This window comes from Carettochelys insculpta, chromosome 17 (assembly GCF_033958435.1).
Source record: "Carettochelys insculpta isolate YL-2023 chromosome 17, ASM3395843v1, whole genome shotgun sequence".
NCBI classification, from domain to species: domain Eukaryota; kingdom Metazoa; phylum Chordata; order Testudines; family Carettochelyidae; genus Carettochelys; species Carettochelys insculpta.
In genome coordinates this window covers 22,371,318-22,389,015 of record NC_134153.1, presented here as the reverse complement: position 1 = coordinate 22,389,015, position 17,698 = coordinate 22,371,318, and the positions used below count along the sequence as shown (strand labels likewise).

General features: G+C 52.3%; 1 protein-coding gene across 3 annotated transcripts in view; it reads right to left on the bottom strand.

Annotated features, from left to right (window-relative positions):
* Window positions 1–65: 65 nt before the first annotated feature.
* The window catches only part of PKIG (cAMP-dependent protein kinase inhibitor gamma), a 35,703-nt gene continuing 18,070 nt past the window's right edge, over window positions 66–17,698 (bottom strand). For all 3 annotated transcript variants that reach the window (XM_075011369.1, XM_075011367.1, XM_075011368.1), the window contains exons 3-4: window positions 2,718–2,899; window positions 66–1,009 (exon numbers count right to left, since the gene is read on the bottom strand). In XM_075011369.1, the coding sequence (XP_074867470.1) occupies window positions 930–1,009; window positions 2,718–2,865 (228 nt within the window). In that variant the 5' untranslated portion in view covers window positions 2,866–2,899 and the 3' untranslated portion in view covers window positions 66–929. The remainder of the gene's footprint in view (window positions 1,010–2,717; window positions 2,900–17,698) is intronic.

Genomic DNA, 17,698 nt, shown 5'->3' with positions numbered 1-17,698 from the left:
CATGTTTCCGGAGACGGAGGGGGGGGGGGGGCGGGGGAGATGTGCACAGAAGTCCCCCACTCCACTTTATTATCCAAGAGTTGTGTATTTATTGTAACGAGCTCATAGGCTATCAGATAATTTTTACCGCAGAACCTATCTCCAAAGAGAGGAGAGTGTGAAACTTTTCCAGAAATAAATACCTTGGAGCTGGATGCAACTTGAAAGACTGCTTTGAATTTTGCTAAGTCTCAAAGAAAAACAGAACAACCTTTACTGTCCTCCTACGAACAGTGTCTTAAAACCCTGTGGCCCAGATGGTGCCCCTGTATGGTGCTGCTGTGCCTGCCATTGGAGTTCATCCATGCAGTTGCAAGTTTTGGTCTGCTTCTGGCCCCTGCAAAGCAGAGGCACAGGTTAAGTGTTCAAGAGCAACACAGCATGACCTGCTGTCACACCTCCTGCTGATCCTCATGACACCAGGAGTCTGTGCAGGCAGCACTAAATACATGCTCATCTCAGCCAGCTACTGATGGAAGGGGAGCACCAGAACCAATCTTCTATGGGAACAGGAAATAGACCAAATTTACAGAGTAAAAAATGTACCTTAACTGGAAAAGGCTGAAGTGTACATTACTGAACTGACATTTTCCAATAGAGGAAAACTGCAAGGAAGGCACTGTGAGAGCAGCCCCTGCGGCTGCCCCCAGTGTAGTGATGGTCTACACTGTTCTAAATGGGAGCAGAGTTACGGGGCTTACCACCCGCTGCTGAGCATTCTGCCACTAGCTGAGCAGAACGGTCGCAGTTGAGGCATTTAAAGGGAGAATTCGTCGGTCTGGGTTAGTGGGCGGTTGTCAGGAGATTGGATGGAATATTCCTGCTTAGTAGCTACAGTTCTCTCCTCTTCCCTTCCCTTCCCTCCCTCCCTCCCCCAACTCCTGTGGCTCTCATGAGGGGGGGCTGCCATCTTGCCCCTCAGGTCTCACGTCTGGTTCCTTCTCAGAAGCAGCGGCAGCAGCTTGGTTTCCTGTAAACCGAAAGGAAGAGAGAGAGGGTTAAACTTGCAACTGAGGCTTGGTCTGTGCTGCAATAGAGCATCAAAGCTTTTGTGTTTCACAGGGGCTGAAACACCGCCTCCCCCCGCTGCCTTCCCCTACCTCACAACAAAGCTTTGCCAGGGCAAATACACGTGTAAGCAGTGCTCTATTGGCAGGAGGACTCTCCTGGTGGCAAAGCAAATGCGGCTGGGAGGGTTTGCCGAAAAAACCAAACTATTTACACTGCTTGACTTTGAGTTACAGGTGCACCAGACCTGTCCCCTCCTTAGCACAAGGTGGCAAGCCTGACCCAAGCCTGGTCCTTTAGGGTGTTCCCATGGCAGCTGTTTTATAAGCCTGGTCACTGGCTCCCCTCCATATGTTGGAGCCAGGAAACTGACTAGGGTTGCTGCCTTCCTCAGTTTCCTGGCTCCCTGGAGTTGCATGGGAAACTTGACTTACATGGGGGTTCGGAGAATGCAACCCCTGCATAAGCCGGGGTTCTACTGTAGTGTTATTCCATGTCTTAGTAGCACCTCTTTTGTAATAGGCATTACTCCTCTCACGTTGGCTGTGACTACACTGCCCCTCCTCTTCCGAAGGGGCACGTATATGCGGCTGATCAGAAATGCAAATGAGACATGGATTTAAATATCTCATGCCTCATTTGCATACTACTTGGAAGAGCTGATTTCGAAAGTCAAAACAGCCATGTAGACAGGGTTCGATCGAAAGGAAACCCACTTTCAAAAGCACCTTTCTTCCTGAACTATCTCTGGACAGAACTGTCAGCAGGAGATATGCAAATGTTGTGCAATTTGCATATCTTTTGCAGACAGTTCTCAGCAATCTACACACAGCCCAACTATGTCTTCTAAGAGCTCAGTACATCGTGGAAGTGTTGGTAATGTAGTAAATTACAATGATCTCCAGTACTTTGGCAAATTCTCTCATTTAGCCTGTCAGGTCCTCAGGGTGCTGCACTAGAGAGATTCAACCTGTAGTAATATGTTTAAAGTGTTTTTATCCTTGTTACTAATCAAAGCTCAGCAGATGCAACTAGGAGTGCTAATAACAAATGCCACCCTTCCTGCTGCTTACACAAGGGGAAGCTTTCACTTCACTTTGAGTGGGTTTCACTTTTAGGGTCCCCTGCCTCGGTGCACCCATCTGGTCAGCCTGTGTTAAAAGGACAGCCTGTGGCAGCAGAATAGCTGCAGTGTTTGGGCTGCCAGGGGAAGAGTATATAAGAATCACTTGTAATTCAAAAGCCTGCAAGCTGAGCGACTGTTTAGATTTGCAAAGAGCCTATTACACTAAAGCCTTGGGCACTGCTGGTGTCATTTGCCATGACATGCCCCACAGCTGAAATCTCACTTTCCTGGTTCACACAAAGCTCTGAAAGGGGCATGTAGTGTCTTACCCATTACCAGCTAGAGCCTGAATCCCCATCACATGCTGTAGGGAGCTCTCAGTGCCAGGCAGGTCAAGTTCAGACCAATGTACGTACTCATTAGCCAAGAAGGCAGTAACACTGGTGTGGAGCGGACCATTGCTCTGCAATGTGCTTGGCTTTGCCAAGTGGGAGCTCATCAGGTCCCACCTGGCTCCCAGGCAATACAGAGATGAATGTGTGTGGGGATGTGCATGGTGGCTGTTTAGGTGAGGCCAGGGAGCCACCTCACCTTGCACACTCACCTGCTCCTTCAATGGAGAGCTCGCCTATGTCGCCTGCCAGCTTGCGCATGCTGATGGCGGTCGCATCTCCTTGGATGTCGTGGATAGCGTTCCTCCGCCCAGTGCGGTCGCAGGAAATAAAGTCAGCGTACGAGGGCTCAATCTCCATTACTTCACTTGCATTTCCAAACGGGTAGGAATCCCTGTGGGGCAGAGACAGTCCAGAGGTGAGGGGGCCTCAGAGAAACCTCGCCGAAGCGTCTTCCAAGCTCCACGCAGCTTGCACAGAGTTTAACCGCTGCATGAAACAAGCAGTTCTGGTTAATTTTGCTTCAGAATCTTTCAGAGATGCCACTGGACTCACAGGAGAACAACCTTTGGTAGAACATCTTCTGTAACACTCTCCCCGTGTCTGGTGAGGGGGGCCAGACAACAGACCAGTGTCTTTTCACCACTCCTGTATGTAGGGCCATTCTGACACCTACTGCAGCTGGAACCAAGGAAGAGGCACTTGGTTGCCCCCCTTTAGCATTCTCCTGTCAGAGGTAACATCGGGAGACAGGACTATGCCCTTTCCTGCAGGAAAAGCTTTAGCTGCGCATACTGGCTATGCTCTTAGGAGGCTAGTGGGTGGAGGAGTCATGCACAGAGATGGCCCTTGGCTGAGCAGCAGCACAATATTGAATTTCACCCATCTTCCACACCAGCCTCTGGAACCGGTTTGGAGTCCCCACCTGTCTACTTCACCCATGGCCCTTCTGCCCAACTCCACTTATAGGCCTGAAATGGTGCAGCAATCATTAAGCTGGGGGTGAATTTCACCTGATCACCCTGACTCCAAACATCACATAACAGTAAACCTCCAACTTGGCTGTGTTTGCTCTGATGGGCATGGAACAGATAGCAGCCAAGAGAAAGTCCTGCTAGTGTTTGGGCTGAGGTCAGAACAAGGCACGTGAGGGCAGCAGGTTTCATCCTGCGTCTGCAAAGGGGATGGAAAGGGGTTTGGTTTTGACTCTTGCCCTTAACTTTCCTGTGTTCCTAAAAGCTCCATAGGATTTTGATACTGGGCCAGATTCAGTTCTTGGACTCGGTGGAGATCTGCCTCAGTGTGTTATAGCTGAAACTGGACCTGCAGATGGTCAGGTCTACTTCCTAGTTCCTTTGAAAGGCCCTTGGAGCGGGCGCTGCTAGGTCATTCATTCCCTACTGATCCTGGCAGTGTGCCTTCATCAGTTTCCTGTTTGATGTGTATCTAATGAAGTGCTCATTCAAATTGTGTGGAGATCAGGAGTTTAATGTATGAAACTCAAATTTAGGGTGTGACATTTTCATGAGCTTTCTGGGCCATTTGGCTCTGGGACTTATGTCTGTGTTCCGCTGTTGAGAACTGTTTAGAACGGCCTGACCCCGTCAGCCATGTCAGTAACAGTGTGAGCCAGCTCCTTTTCCCTGGTGTGCTTTATATTGAAGTTGCTCCCTTTCACTGGAGTTGATGGCAGTTTCCAGCAGTTGTGGAGCACATTGTGTTTGAAGACTTTGTCTTGGCTCAGACCACACAAGAGCCACAGTCTCAAAGCGTTGAGGTCACTGTGAAATTCACTCGGAATTCTGCCTTTGCGCTGGAAGTCCAGCACTGTTTGGATTCCAGTTCATGTCTCCAGAGCCTTTATTTGGTTTGTCAGCATTCAGAAAAGCCCCTATCCATTATTTCGCTCTCTGATTGTGACCCATTGGAAGCAATAACTTTAGCCCAGTGGACTGCAAATGCCCTGATTACTTGTGCCGTGCTGTCTTCGGCTGAAATTGAAGTCCTCAGCACCCAGCTGCTATGACTTGTGGTCAAATGTCCCGAAGGCGAACTTCCATGTGAGGCTGAGACTGATTTTGTGCCCCCACAGACTATGCTCAGCACTGAGCTTTTCAAGCTAAGATGGAGCCGTGCCAGGAAGTGACATGCAGGAAAGTGAACCGCTCCTGGTATAAATGCTCATTGTTATTAACTCTTCTCTGGCTGCAGCCACGTACTGAAGTGCAGCGGTTCATGACTCGTCTTATTTATTCTGCATTCTGGCTCAGAAGGGAGCCTGGGCCTGCCAGGTCTCAGGGACTGAGCTCTGCCTATGCAGTGGTGGATGTCCAGCCACCTAGGTGGGGTATCAAGTTCTAAGGTAAACAGGCAGCTTCTAGAGCTTTGGCAGCAGCAGTGCCCTTCTGCCCGTCCCTCCTCAGATCCTAGCAGCCACAGGACAGAGTGAGGCAGGTTTCTGAGCATTATGAGTTAAAAACCAGCTATGACACTTATGACACAGATCAGCTCCAAGAAGGTATTTTACCGTCGGCGTTATAAATACATTCCTCTCTCCAGTCATGCACCCTGCCAGGAGAAACATGCTGCAATGGAGGGATGAGCTCGCAAGGAGCCACTGATGGCCAAATTCTCCACAGAAGGAAACAGAGCCCCACCCCTCTGAGATTAGCTCTGCCAAGCTCATTCCGAGGGCCCCCAGCAGTGACTTTCTCAGGCTCTGGAACTGGAAGGTCTATATCTTCAGTACGATACAGCCCTTTTGTGCTGCTCCACTGACAGGCCTTATATTCAGCAGCCCTGGCCTGATGAGAATGGGGAGAGTGAAATGGGTTGGCAGGAGATCTCTCTGCTCTGGTCATTTCCAGGTGCTGGAACAGCTGCTTGGAGCCACAGATGACCCAGCATAAGCAAAGTGACCATCCATCCCGTATCGGCGGGGACAGCCCTGTATTTTGGGCGCCAGGCAGGCATCCTGATTGCTTTCTGAAAAGGGGCTAATTGCCCCGTGTTTGCTGGCTCCCTGAGCCCTGGGGCACTGTAGCCTGATCAGCACAGCTTCTGCCAGGTTCCCAACTCCCCACGCTTGGGGGAAGCTGGGAGATCAGCGTCACAGCTGGCCCAGATCCTGTGCCCGGCTGTTCGGGGAAGCTGGGTGCTGCTGCTGCTGCCTCCCGCAGCCAGCGACCCCTCTCCCCAGCAATGTGGCAACCCCCAAAGGACAGCCAAAGCCTGACTGGTAAAGTGACCATCTGTCCCGTTTTGGCTGGGACAGTAGCTCAGCCCCCTGTCCCATACTTGGCCTTGGTGACCTAAAAGCTGCCCTGGGGATTGAACAAAGAGTTATGGAGCTACCACGGATGGGTAAAAGCCAACTCTTCCCTTCTTTGGGGTCCTGCCCTGGATATAGGCCAGCCACACCGGAGACTCAGACACACAGCAAAATCAGACTCATGATCATGCAGCCTCGGCAGGTTCCGGTGGTGCTTGGGAGGGAGGGTTGAGCAGAGAGGTGGAGGGGAGATGGAGGATAAAGATTAAGTATTCCCACATCCTGCATTTTAGCTGCATGGCTCAGCCCCAGCAGCCTCAGGGGCAATATTTATAAAACTGGTACTTTGCTGCTGCTGCTGTGACTCCGAGGGCTAATGCTGGGTTAGGAAGGGCTGGGGCTGGCTCCCTGGCAAGAGGGTGGCTTGGAAAAAGGCCCTGGCACACGTCAGAGTGGAATTTGCCTCACAAAATCCTCCCCTTTGCAAATACTCCAAAGAGGAAAGGCAAGGAACAGGCCAGGCTGCTCAGGAGATGCAGGAGGGCCTGATCCTGGCCACCTGATCAGGCAAAACTCCGCTGGCTTGCGTGGGAGTGCAGGACAGATCCGTGGAGGAAAGAGGGAGCTAGAGGCAAGGGAATGGAAGGAGACCAGCCAGAACTTTCCCTGTCTTCCCTTCCACAGAAATCCAGTGCCAATGAACGTCTCCTGTCAGTGATTAGCTCTGGCAGGCAAAGGGATGGGTTGGGAAGGGGGTCTGTCACATTGCCACAGCGCTTTCTATTGGTGATTGTCCTGTGGGTCAGGTTTGGCTCTAAGCTCCTCAGGGTCAGGATCTTTCCTTGTTAAAACACCATGTGTCTTTCGCCGCTTCTTAAGTCCCATCCCCAGTCCCTGCCCTGGAATACGGCTTATAAGGGGAGGTGCAGTAGTGAATCTCTGCACCCCAGTATGCCTTAGACAAGCCAGACTTCGCAACGGGAAGATGACAAGCGGTGCACTTATAGTGGCTTTTATGCTGAAGCCTGAACTTCTTGCTTTGCCCCAGCTAATAAGGGCGGGGACCCCAGGGTAGAGTGGACATGTGGGCTTTTAACCTTCCTCTCATCAGCCCTGCTCAGAGTGGGTCTAGCCAATGTGCTGGTAAAAACGCCAGCAGCTGAACTGCACCACTGGTGCTGCATTGATGCTGGGACCTTGTAGATGAAGCCAAAAGGGCAGCCTGTCCAGCCACCAGGGGGAGAAGAAAACAGGACGCTCTTTAACTCACCTCCCTTTTCTTAACCTCCTGACCATCACCTTCCTCTGGGCCAGTTCTGCGACCAGTCGAAATCCCTGTGTCCTCCAGCTGCTGCCTGGTTTCCCCACTGCCAACAGCCTCACTTTCCCTGTGGTCTGTTTTCAGGGAAAGTAGTTCCTCCTCTGGCTGTTCGGTCCTTTCCCTGGTGTGCTGCCGGGGGTTATCCCACAGCTACCAGTTTGTTCCCCTCATTGCTCAAGTGCTTCTCCTTCAAACCTCCACCAGATGACTTTCCCCAGAATGCTGTGGCTCTCTCATTAACGTGCATGGCAAAACCCTGCTGCCTGGAGCAGCATCACACGGGCTGGTTGGCCAAGCTCCCAGCAGGTTAGTAATAGGGCTGGGGGCAGAGAGGTCAGTGCCAGACGGAAACCACGTGATTCAAGACTCCAGAGCTGTTAACAAAACTGATTGTCGATTCCTGTCAGGATTCCTCCCCATTCAGGGTTTCCCTGGCTCCCAGCGTTCCCAGGGCTCTAACACTGTGCTCCAGGCAGGGAGAGGAAGGGTAACAGGTTGTGTTCCTTCTCCCCCTCACCCCCACCACAGCAGCCCCTTTTCTCATTATTCTTGTCCTTTCTCCTTCCACCTCTTTTCAGCTTCTGGCAGTTGGCGCTGGGAAAGCATAGTCAGCTAGCGCCCTCGTCCCCGGGCAGAGCAGCGAGTTCACAAAGTAAAAGCACCAAGTTCAAACGCATTAGCTGGTGGTTCTTGGTGAACCTTTGATGGTTTCTGCTGCGATGAGGAAGCAGCTCTCATTTTTCGAGCAGTGACTGCAGCCCAGGCCAGGATTCTTCAAGGGTTGCCACAGGTTGTTCTGCCCCCTCTGCAGCAGTTTCGCATCTTTCCTTGACAGGCAAATTTCTCTGGCAACAATTCCACCTTGGTCCATATTTGCAGATGAAACCAAAGCGAAGGGGGAGAACAAACACAGACATCCTGGGCTAACCTGCAAGTGCTGAGGTGATATGAGAGCAATGAGGGAGAAGGCAGGAAGGCAAACACATGGAAACTCCAACATCTAGGGACAGTCTGCAAATGGGATAGCCACAGAATGGAGAGCGGGGGACTGAACACCCCACCCCACATGCACACACAGCTTATTAAACAGCTGCCTTTCCATTTGTTCCTTAGGTCTTTCCCAATACAGCTTCTCCATGTATACAAGCCCTGTGCAGGGGCTCCTGGAGGGAGATGTGGTGCTGGCACTGTGGGTCTTCACAGAAGGCTCTTGATCGCCACAAACTGCTCACAGATGTGCGACCAACGACAAATCCGAGCTCCTTGGGGAACCTCGCTCCTTTGCACGGAGGGCTGCATGGCCCTTTCCGAATGGCTGGAGTCCACAGATTGGAGAGCAGGTAGGCATCCTTCAGTCTGCATAGACTATGGATCGCGCCCTTTATAGTTTCAATTGAGGACTTCATTTACAGCGTCTACTGTGACTATGAAGACCCACACGAGAGTGACAGTCCTTGCTCCATCTCTTGCAGATGTGGTGGGTGTCTGGCAAGTCCTTAGTGTGCTTTCTGTGTGCTCGCTTCTCCTCTTCTAGCTGTCTGATCCTCATCTCGCCCTTCTGAAGGCCCTTGTGTAACCCCTGCCTCCATCTGCTGCGGTCGTCTGCTAGTTCTTCCCAGTTGTCCAGCTCGATGTCTACCTCTCTGAGGTCTCTCTTGCAGACATCTTTGTAGCGCAACTGGGGGCGTCCGGGTGGTCTTTTGCCAGAGGCTAGCTCACCATACAGGATGTCTTTTGGAATCCTTCCATCATTCATCCTGTGGACGTGGCCAAGCCAGCGGAGGTGATGGGGAAAAGCCAAGATAATGCAGCATGGGCTGATTGATGTTTCTGGTAGACGAGTTCTGATTATTTGTGAGCAAAGCTCCATAATGTACAGTGGACTATCTTGCCGGCTGGGGAAAATAAGGGGTCACAGCATGGAGACTTTGCTCTCAGAGCATTGCTAGGAGCAGGGGGACACTGCAAATCATGGGCAGCGATAGTGCGGATTGATGAGGGTCCATTGAACTAGACTTCTTGGTCCATGCCTCGTCTTGGCCAGTAGGTGGCTCACTCGGCTCATTTTCTCTTGCATGGAGGCTTGCACCTGAGAATGCGAGAGGGCCTGGCTTGTGGGGGAAAGCTTCCAGCAGCTCTGTTATGGCTGTGGGGGTTCCCCTGGAAGCTTTTCCATGGTTTCTAGCCCTCTAAAGCCTCGGGCAGAGCCCTAGTTTCTCACTGGGAAGCTGTAGCTGTGCAGAGAAGTGGGCAGAGCCATGAGATGTCACCTTCATTTTATTCTCAGGCTGAGTTACAACAGACGGCATAAAGACACTGCATGTTGACTCTCTGGGCAGGTGCAGGGTCTCTGGCATATCGGTATGCAGTAGACCCCCATGTTACATGACAGTTGCACTCCTGTGCACCGTCACGCGAGTCAGGGGGAGCAGGGAACTGGCTCCCCTGGGCTTGCAAGAGCTGGGAAACTGACCGGTGCACCAGCACTGCTCAGTTACCTGGTTCCCAGAGTGGCAGAGAGCTGGGAACCAGGCAGTAACCTGGATCCTGGCTCTCTGCCACTCTGGGAGCCAGGCATGGCTTCTCCCTGACTTCCCCCAGCTGGGGGAAGCCGGGCAAGCAGACAGCCAGGCCAGAGCAGGTTCTGCCTAGCTTCCCCTAGCTGGGACACCCAGAGGCTGGAGCTGGGGAGGGGATTTTGACTTGCACTTAACTCGCATTAACACAAGTTAAGCACAAGTTGCAATTGCACATATCGGGGGTTTACTGTACTGAGCGTCTCCCAACATCTGTCAGTCACAAGTGGGAACTGACGTCCTTGCCCTGCCTAGCAGAGAGCAGAAACAACCCGCTGTGGCAAACAACAATGTAGCTGTGCAGCACGGTCCACAGAGCAGTGGGATCCGACCTCACATCAGAGCCTGACCTTTTACCATCTGCTTTTAATAGTCAGTTCAGGCCGGGGGGAAGGAGGCAATTTGTAAATGAGCAGCCTCTTGCCAAGCACGCCGCAAGGAAGTGTAGCTCCCCTGTATGAATCCGCATCACAGCACAGAAATCCTTGGGCTTTCGAGAGCACACAATGCATCTGGCCACCCCAGGAGGGTCACAGCCTGCATCTCTTTCCCCATTTGCCATTTACAGGCACATAAGCAGCAGCTGTGCCAGAGGGTCACATGGAAGACTGGCTGCACAAAAGACAGGGACTGCAGGTCAGTCCAGACCAGAGGTCCTTGCACAGCATCATCTGGATGATGATGCTCAGACTAAGCCTTCAACACCTCTCACAAACCTGTCTGCCCAGGCAGCGGAGCCCTTCAGTTCAACTGGGCGATGAGGACAGTAGCCAGCAGAGGATGTGGGCACAGGTGAGAGAGGCCTGCCCTAAGAGCTGAGACACTATTTCCTGCAGAAGCTTTTGCAATGGCAGTGGAGGGGAAGGGAAGATGGTCACTGTCTCCACACACCTTCTCTGCAGAGAGCATCTGGATTTGGCAGATGCACCCGTGACATGCGCTCGTTCCTCCTCAGTCATGGAACAACAGAGCTGGCGTGACAATCTGCTGCCTTTCCTGACACTGGGGCCTCTCCATTCTGAGCAGTTTCATTGCTCTGCCTCAGCCAGTGTCACTCCTCCATTCGCCAGCAGCCAAAGAACCTGCAGCCCCTTAGCCCAGCCTCAGCTGCTCTTTTGGAGACACTAGCCCTCCTCTAGCTCCAGGGACTCCAGGCCCTTGCACTGGGGCTGAATTTAACCCTTGGCACTCTCAAGTCCACTGCCACCATGTTTATGTAAACTTTACATAGACATTCTGAGTTCTGTGCCTCTTTTGTTAAGCAGAACTGGCTGAAACAGGGCAATTTCTGCTAGGCTGATCCGCTCTGGCCCTCTCCGAGTCTGAGGCAGCAACTCAGCTGTTACTTCCCTTTTCCCCTCCTACCGTCTTCTGGGACTGCAGGTGAATGAATGACACATCTTGCAAGGACAGTTAACTACCAACACTTTCTCAAAGAGAGTAATCCCCTGAGGAACAGGTGGCTTGGCTTGGCAGGGTGAGTCGTGGAACAAACAAAATGAATTGTATTGTGCTGGAACATGCCGAGGTACACTTAGATATCAGGAGATGGCTAAATTCAGGACAAAGGCTGGAAGCCAGCACAGTAAATATAACCTCTCATCCTAGCAATACAGATACTCATTGATAGACCTGTCCTCACAGGCAGCAGATCCTCTCTGCACCAGCCTGGGGCCACTTTCTGCCTAAGAGCAGCTAACACCCATAGGTGGATGCTAGCTGAGGTTATGCCTCAGGCCTCACTGACGGTTTTCAGACATTCTCCTCCCATTAGTCCAGCGCTGCTGCAGCCATACTGATGTTAGCAGTGGTAGAAGTCCTTCCTGGGTGCTGGTCGCCCCTGCACAGAGGGCCAAAGTGTCCTGGGTGTCTAGGACAGGTTTTCTGCAAAGGGCAAAGCTCACCCTTGGGAAGCGTGGACCAGGCCTTGGAGAATAACTCATCTCTTCCAGGCAGGCACCAGGCTGAGCTATTCAGGAAATTCAACAATGACGTGAGTTAATGCTAATGACATAACTAGGTTTGCACTGTCTGACCTTGGGTCCTGAGGAGAACTGGCCAAGCAGGAATTCTTAGGGAACAATTACCATTTGACCAGCCCTGCAGCACTTGGCCTTCACCCTGTGACAGGATGTTTGGCTAGGAGAGGAATACAGCCTGGTGGCTGGACACAGCCTTGGAGGTTGCTGAAACCTCACTGAAGCTGGTGGACATCACAGCTGGCCTTCAGTCAGGGGGAATATGAGAAGCAGCCAACCTCTTTTTTGGAGTAAAGCAGCTAAAACTGGGTCACCAACAAAAACACAGGCCATATGCCAAGCTAGGCACAAAGGGAGCTGTGTGGGCAGAGAGATTTCTCTATGTATTTTTTGACGGTGGTCAGTGTGTCTCTAAACAGAAGCAGACAGAGAAGGCAGCAGGAAAGTCAAGCCTAGAGGAAGAGAAACAGTGGTATCGTGGCCCTGAGAAAAAACCAAGAGGGAGAGCTTTTGGGGCACAGTGCTGGCTGGAAAGAGGCTTAGAACTGTGACTCTCCTCTTTGCCTCCTGCTGTGTTCAGGGAAACAGAACCTCGAGGCACTCCAGCTTATTTACAAAGAAGGTATGTAAAGACATGTGTGACGCTGGCCCTGATTTCTTCTCAGCTTGCAAGAGCCTGAGCACTGTCCAACTGTTCCAGCAAAAAGGGATGACAAAGTAGAGGAATTCATGGATTCCTCCAGCGCTATCTGGTTCATATCAATATACAACTTAAAGTGAAAGAGAGGTGTCCACTTCTAGCAAGTACTCCCCCCTCCCAGGAAGACTCCGCTTTTCATCTCCTTCAGCCTAGTCAGGTGAGAATGGATTTGGACATGCATCCCCCTTCACAACTGCAGCCCCTACTATACCTGCATTCATTTGCAGAAACAATGTGCTCCCACAGACTGAGCACAGGCCTACGAGGCAGGAACTCCCCAGGTGGGTGCAGTTTGCTGTGTGATCTCTGGCAGGGCACTTCCCCTTCTCTAAATGGGGACATTGCTTAGCAGAGGCCTGGGAGGCTAAACTAGTCCATGCTGGTTCCGTGCTCTGGAACTCTACATTATTATTATTTCATCCTTCACCCTGTCTCATGCCTCTGCGCTCCTCCTGATTCTCTCAGCCAGCTGCTCCCTCTGCCCAGTCCTGCTCTCTGCTTTGCCACTGGCACCAGGCTGCCTGCCAGTAGGTAAACAAACTTTCCATAAGCCAGCCGTTACCTCCCTCTTCAAGCTCCCGGCTTTCATGAAGCCTTTGCTCCACATTTAATAGCCACTGCCTCTGGCCTGGGCCTCTGGCTGCGGGTTTGTTTTTGTGGGAGTTCAACCAAAGCTCTTTGGGTCAGGGAACGGCCATAGGCCGCGTCACCGTTAGAGATGCAAGCATGGCCCTGGGTGCTCTTGCCAGATGGCAGTAGATAGAATGGCTACCCTGTGTTCAGGCATTGCTCTCCCTTCATCCCCTGTTTTGCTCCCCCCAGGAAGCTTGCTGCCTTACCTCTTGCTTTTCTGATTCTTTTGATCCTCTCCTGCCTGGGCATAGCAGTGAGGACACAGGCCCTGCTTACTGACGGAGGCTCTGCCCAGCTCTATCTGGCACATCGGGCACTTTTTGACAGGGTTCCCTTTTCTATTCTCAGGCTTGGACATTCCCCCAGATCAGGCGGCTGCTCCTGGGCTGACTGGAAGGAGGGAAGTTCAGAAGTTAAACCTTTGACTTCTCCACAGAGGTAGGCACAAAACCCCCCTTCCTTTACAGAAGGAGATTCTTTGAACCTGGCTGCTCTGTTCTCGTGTTCAGGGCAGGGATGGAGGGTAGATATGGGGGGTAGATAGTTTAAAAGCATCTTTGTGCTCCCTGTATTCTGGGGCTAAGTGAGAGCCTGCCTGGTCCTGGGTGTAAGTTAGAACAGCCTCTGGGCTGCTTGAGTTTGTACTCTGTTTCCCATGGGTCCTGGGAACCAGAGACTCGCCATAGGGCAGTGCATACGCTGGACATACACACGCTCAATATGCTAGCGGCCGAAAGCAGAGATTATGCCAGCTCTGCAGCAGGCAGGGAAGTCCCCTGCACAGCAGGTGTTCTTGGGGGCCATTCCCACCTCCATTTAGGCTCCTCTCCAATTTGAGAGTTGGGTGCCACTGAGAATTGGGCCACTTAGTGCTACAAGGGAGCTACGGGGGCAAGGGGGGGTGGTGGGAGCTGAAGCACACGCAGTCCCGTCGCGGGGAGCTACAGCCACCCGCCCCCTTTTAAAATACCTGGCAGTTGGGAGCCAACACCTGAACTGGGCCTCTCCCACTCTGCAACTGCTGCTGGCTCTGAAGATTCTCGCTGGAACACTCGCCTGCTTGCTGGGGGGATGGTACAGCCCAACCAGCGGCACTGGCCAGCGGGGCCATGCAGGGCACAGGTCGTCTGATTTTACTTGAGAAGGAACCTCTTGTCCCCTCCCTATAACCACTTTTGCCCAGTTTCTGAGGTCTGAGTTTAATGCCCTGGGGGGCCGCACAAAAAGCCTAGAGGAAAGGCCAGTCTGGACCCCCATGCCTGCTGGGGGAATGCTTGATAGGGGCCTCGGAGGTGGAGATATGCTGCCTGGGTGATGGAGCAATTCAAGGGGGTGGCTATGTGGTTTGGGAGTTGGACGCACAGAGCTTCCTTTGATGGTTGGATGCTTCGGCGCTCAGGAGCACCGTAACCAGGGACTGGTGGTGAGTAGGCTGGCTGGGAGGCTTTATTTGTACTGTCACCATGGCTGATTTTTGCACGCTGTAGGCTGCAGTTCAGCCAAGGACTGATGCACGTGCACAAGAGCTATATTGAACTGGAGTCTCATTCTGCGCCAGCAAACACAAGGCCCCGCCATCCCTGCAGATGAACTTCCTCCAGCCCACCGGGTTTAATAGTGCTTTGCCCCCTGCCAAAGCTCCTCTCCCTCCACCTCCTCCAGCAGCCATCGCTCGCATAACAAGCCAGCTTCGTGCCTCTCCAGCATCTTTCACCCAAGGAGCCCTGCGTGCTGCTCCACGGTGCAGTTAAGGAAGGGTCCATCTGCACTCCAACGTTAGCTGTGTTGGGGGAGGTTGTCCCCAAGCCCAGTTACAAAGCGGTTCCTTTTGGCAGAGCGGACGGGCTGCTGACTGGGATGAAAGGAGGAGAGAAGTCAGAAACGTGGTGTTTCCAGGCTGGATGGGAAGGAGGGTGTGATGCAAAAGACTGTGTATGGGCCAACTTTTCCCCAAGGCCAAGCGTGATCAGGACAAAGGATGGGTGAACTGCAAGGTGGAAGGGACAAGGTGCCCCTGCACTATTGGGCTTGATAAGTAGACGAGATTCGATGGCCTGCACTGCATGGGAAATAAGATGATCTAATGGTCCCCTCTGGCCTGAAATTCTACCTCGTCATGAAGCTGGGTCCAAAGCAACTGGTAATGCGGAGCTGTCTGAATAGAAGGTGCATCTTTCTTAGGAGCACAGCACTGTGGTTCTGTCTGGAGGGGGAAGGGAGCCTGTGATCAGCTGAAACAACAAGAAGTCCTGTGGTCCCTTCTAGACTAACAGATATTTTGGAGAATAAGCAGGTCTTTGCCCACGAAAGCTGATGCTCCAAAATAGCTGTTAGTCTGCAAGGTGCCCCAGGACTTCTCGTTGTTTTTGAAGATACACTAACTCAGCTACCCCTCTGATACTCTCAACAGACTCTACAGCCTGCTTCACTCCCCCTTTAACACCCTGCAGAGGGAATTTGTGCACTCTGCTATAGGAAAAGCTTTCTTTTAAGAATCAGCCCATTGCCCTCTCATTCCCCAGCACAGGCTCTATAATTAGAACTCCCCCCAGAACAACAGCAAAACGCACGTACTGGCCCTGCTGAGCTCGTAAAATATTTAGCGCATGAGATGGTTTCCTTCTGGGGAAGGCCCGCTGGAGCGCAGAAAGGGGAGTGACAGGATGTCTGTCCTTCCTTCAGTCTGCTGGGAAAACTTCTGCAGCACAGCCTCAGCCAGAGGGGGAATGAGTCTTTGCACAGGAGGCAGGACTAGACCAAGGGTCAGGGGGTTTTCACCAGGACTCTAGTTAAAGCCAGCTGGCATTTTTAACAAGCACTCCAGTGACACTGTGCCTGTGAACAAGCAAAAGACATTTCAGTCCAAAGAGCGAAGGGTTTTAAATGTGGTTTAAGCCCCTGAAAACTAAGCCAAGGCAAGAAAACACCTCTCTGCCTCCCTCAACTTTTTTCACTTACATGCAGAATAAATTTTATGTGCACTGAGGCATGCGCAGAGGTGCACCACCCATAGAAACCCCTGTTGCCAGGTTTGGATGCTCTGTTAGTTGCCTGGGTGGCACCTGAATCTTTCCTGGGCACCTGCCCAAGTGCTGAGCTCACTGGGAAAACTGACTTACCCCAATACACCTCTATCAAATCTATCATTCTTATGGCTTTTTACTTGTATGGCAGCAGCAAGCAGGAGCCCCTGTCATGGCGCTCCATGGCAGTAGGCACCCAACAAACACAGAGCAGAGACAGTCTCTGCCCCAGAGAGCTGAGTCTTAAAGTGCTTTGCTGCTGTGCTTAGCTCCTGCAAAGTACTGCATGTGCCTGGCTCTTATTCCCATGTAATACTGAAGGATGCAGGAAACGCAGCATCTTGCAAGCTCCACGGTCCTTGACTGGCAGCGGAAAAAAGCGATCAGAGGGAGAGTCTCTAGTCTCGGATCAGTCCATAAATATAACTCCCTTTAACTAGAACCTAATGGAAAAGCCGTGCCAGGGCCCTGCGCTGACTTTCCAGGGACCCCACTCACTCTTGCAGCAGCCAGGACACAGGCAAGGTCATACAGGATGGCGGTAAATGGAGCACCGGTGTTTTGGGAAGGACGTCGCTGTAAGGAATACTGCACCCTGTGGCTCCCACGCTCAGCTCAGAGAGCTCAGCCACACCGAGTTAAACACAGCCGCCTCCGTCTGCTTCAAGGTTATTGAGGGAGGAGGAGAGATTTGAGGCACCTTTAAACAACAGGACATGAGGTAACATGTGAAGGAGAGCTCAGGGCCTAAGCCGCTGTGCTTCTCAGGAGATGAATGCTGTTCCTTCATGTTGGTTTTAACATAGACGTGCATTTTGTGCTCTTGGAATTAAAGAAGTGGCCTGACCTCGCCCATTGTGCCTTGGGCCCAGGTGCGCTTCCCCTGAATAGCTTCCTAACACCTCAGTCCTCACCCGCTCCTTGTACACCTGCCTGATGCAGTTTCAGACCTGGGTCCCACACACTGCTCCTCAGGGCTACGTCTACACGTGAAGCCTACATCGAAGTAGCCTATTTTGATGTGGCGACATCGAAATAGGCTATTTCGATGAATAACGTCTACCCGTCCTCCAGGGCTGGCAACGTCGATGTTCAACATCGATGTTGTGCAGCACCACATCGAAATAGGCGCAGCGAGGGAACGTCTACACACCACAGTAGCACACATCGAAATAAGGGTGCCAGGCATTGCTGCAGACAGGGTCACAGGGCGGACTCAACAGCCAGCCGCTCCCTTAAAGGGCCCCTCCCAGACACACTTGCACTAAACAGCACAAGATACACAGAGCCGACAACTAGCTGCAGACCCTGTGCATGCTGCATGGATCCTCAGCTGCAGCAGCAGCAGCCAGAAGCCCTGGGCTAAGGGCTGCTGCACACGGTGACCATAGAGCCCCGCATGGGCTGGAGAGACAGCGTCTCTCAACCCCCCAGCTGATGGCTGCCATGGAGGACCCCACAATTTCGACGTTGCGGGACGCGGATCGTCTACACGGTCCCTACTTCGACGTTGAACGTCGAAGTAGGGCGCTATTCCGATCCCCTCATGAGGTTAGCGACTTTGACGTCTCGCCGCCTAACGTCGAAGTTAACTTCGAAATAGCGCCTGACGCGTGTAGCCACGACGGGCGCTATTTCGATGTTAGTGCCGCTACTTCGAAGTAGCGTGCACGTGTAGACACAGCTCAGG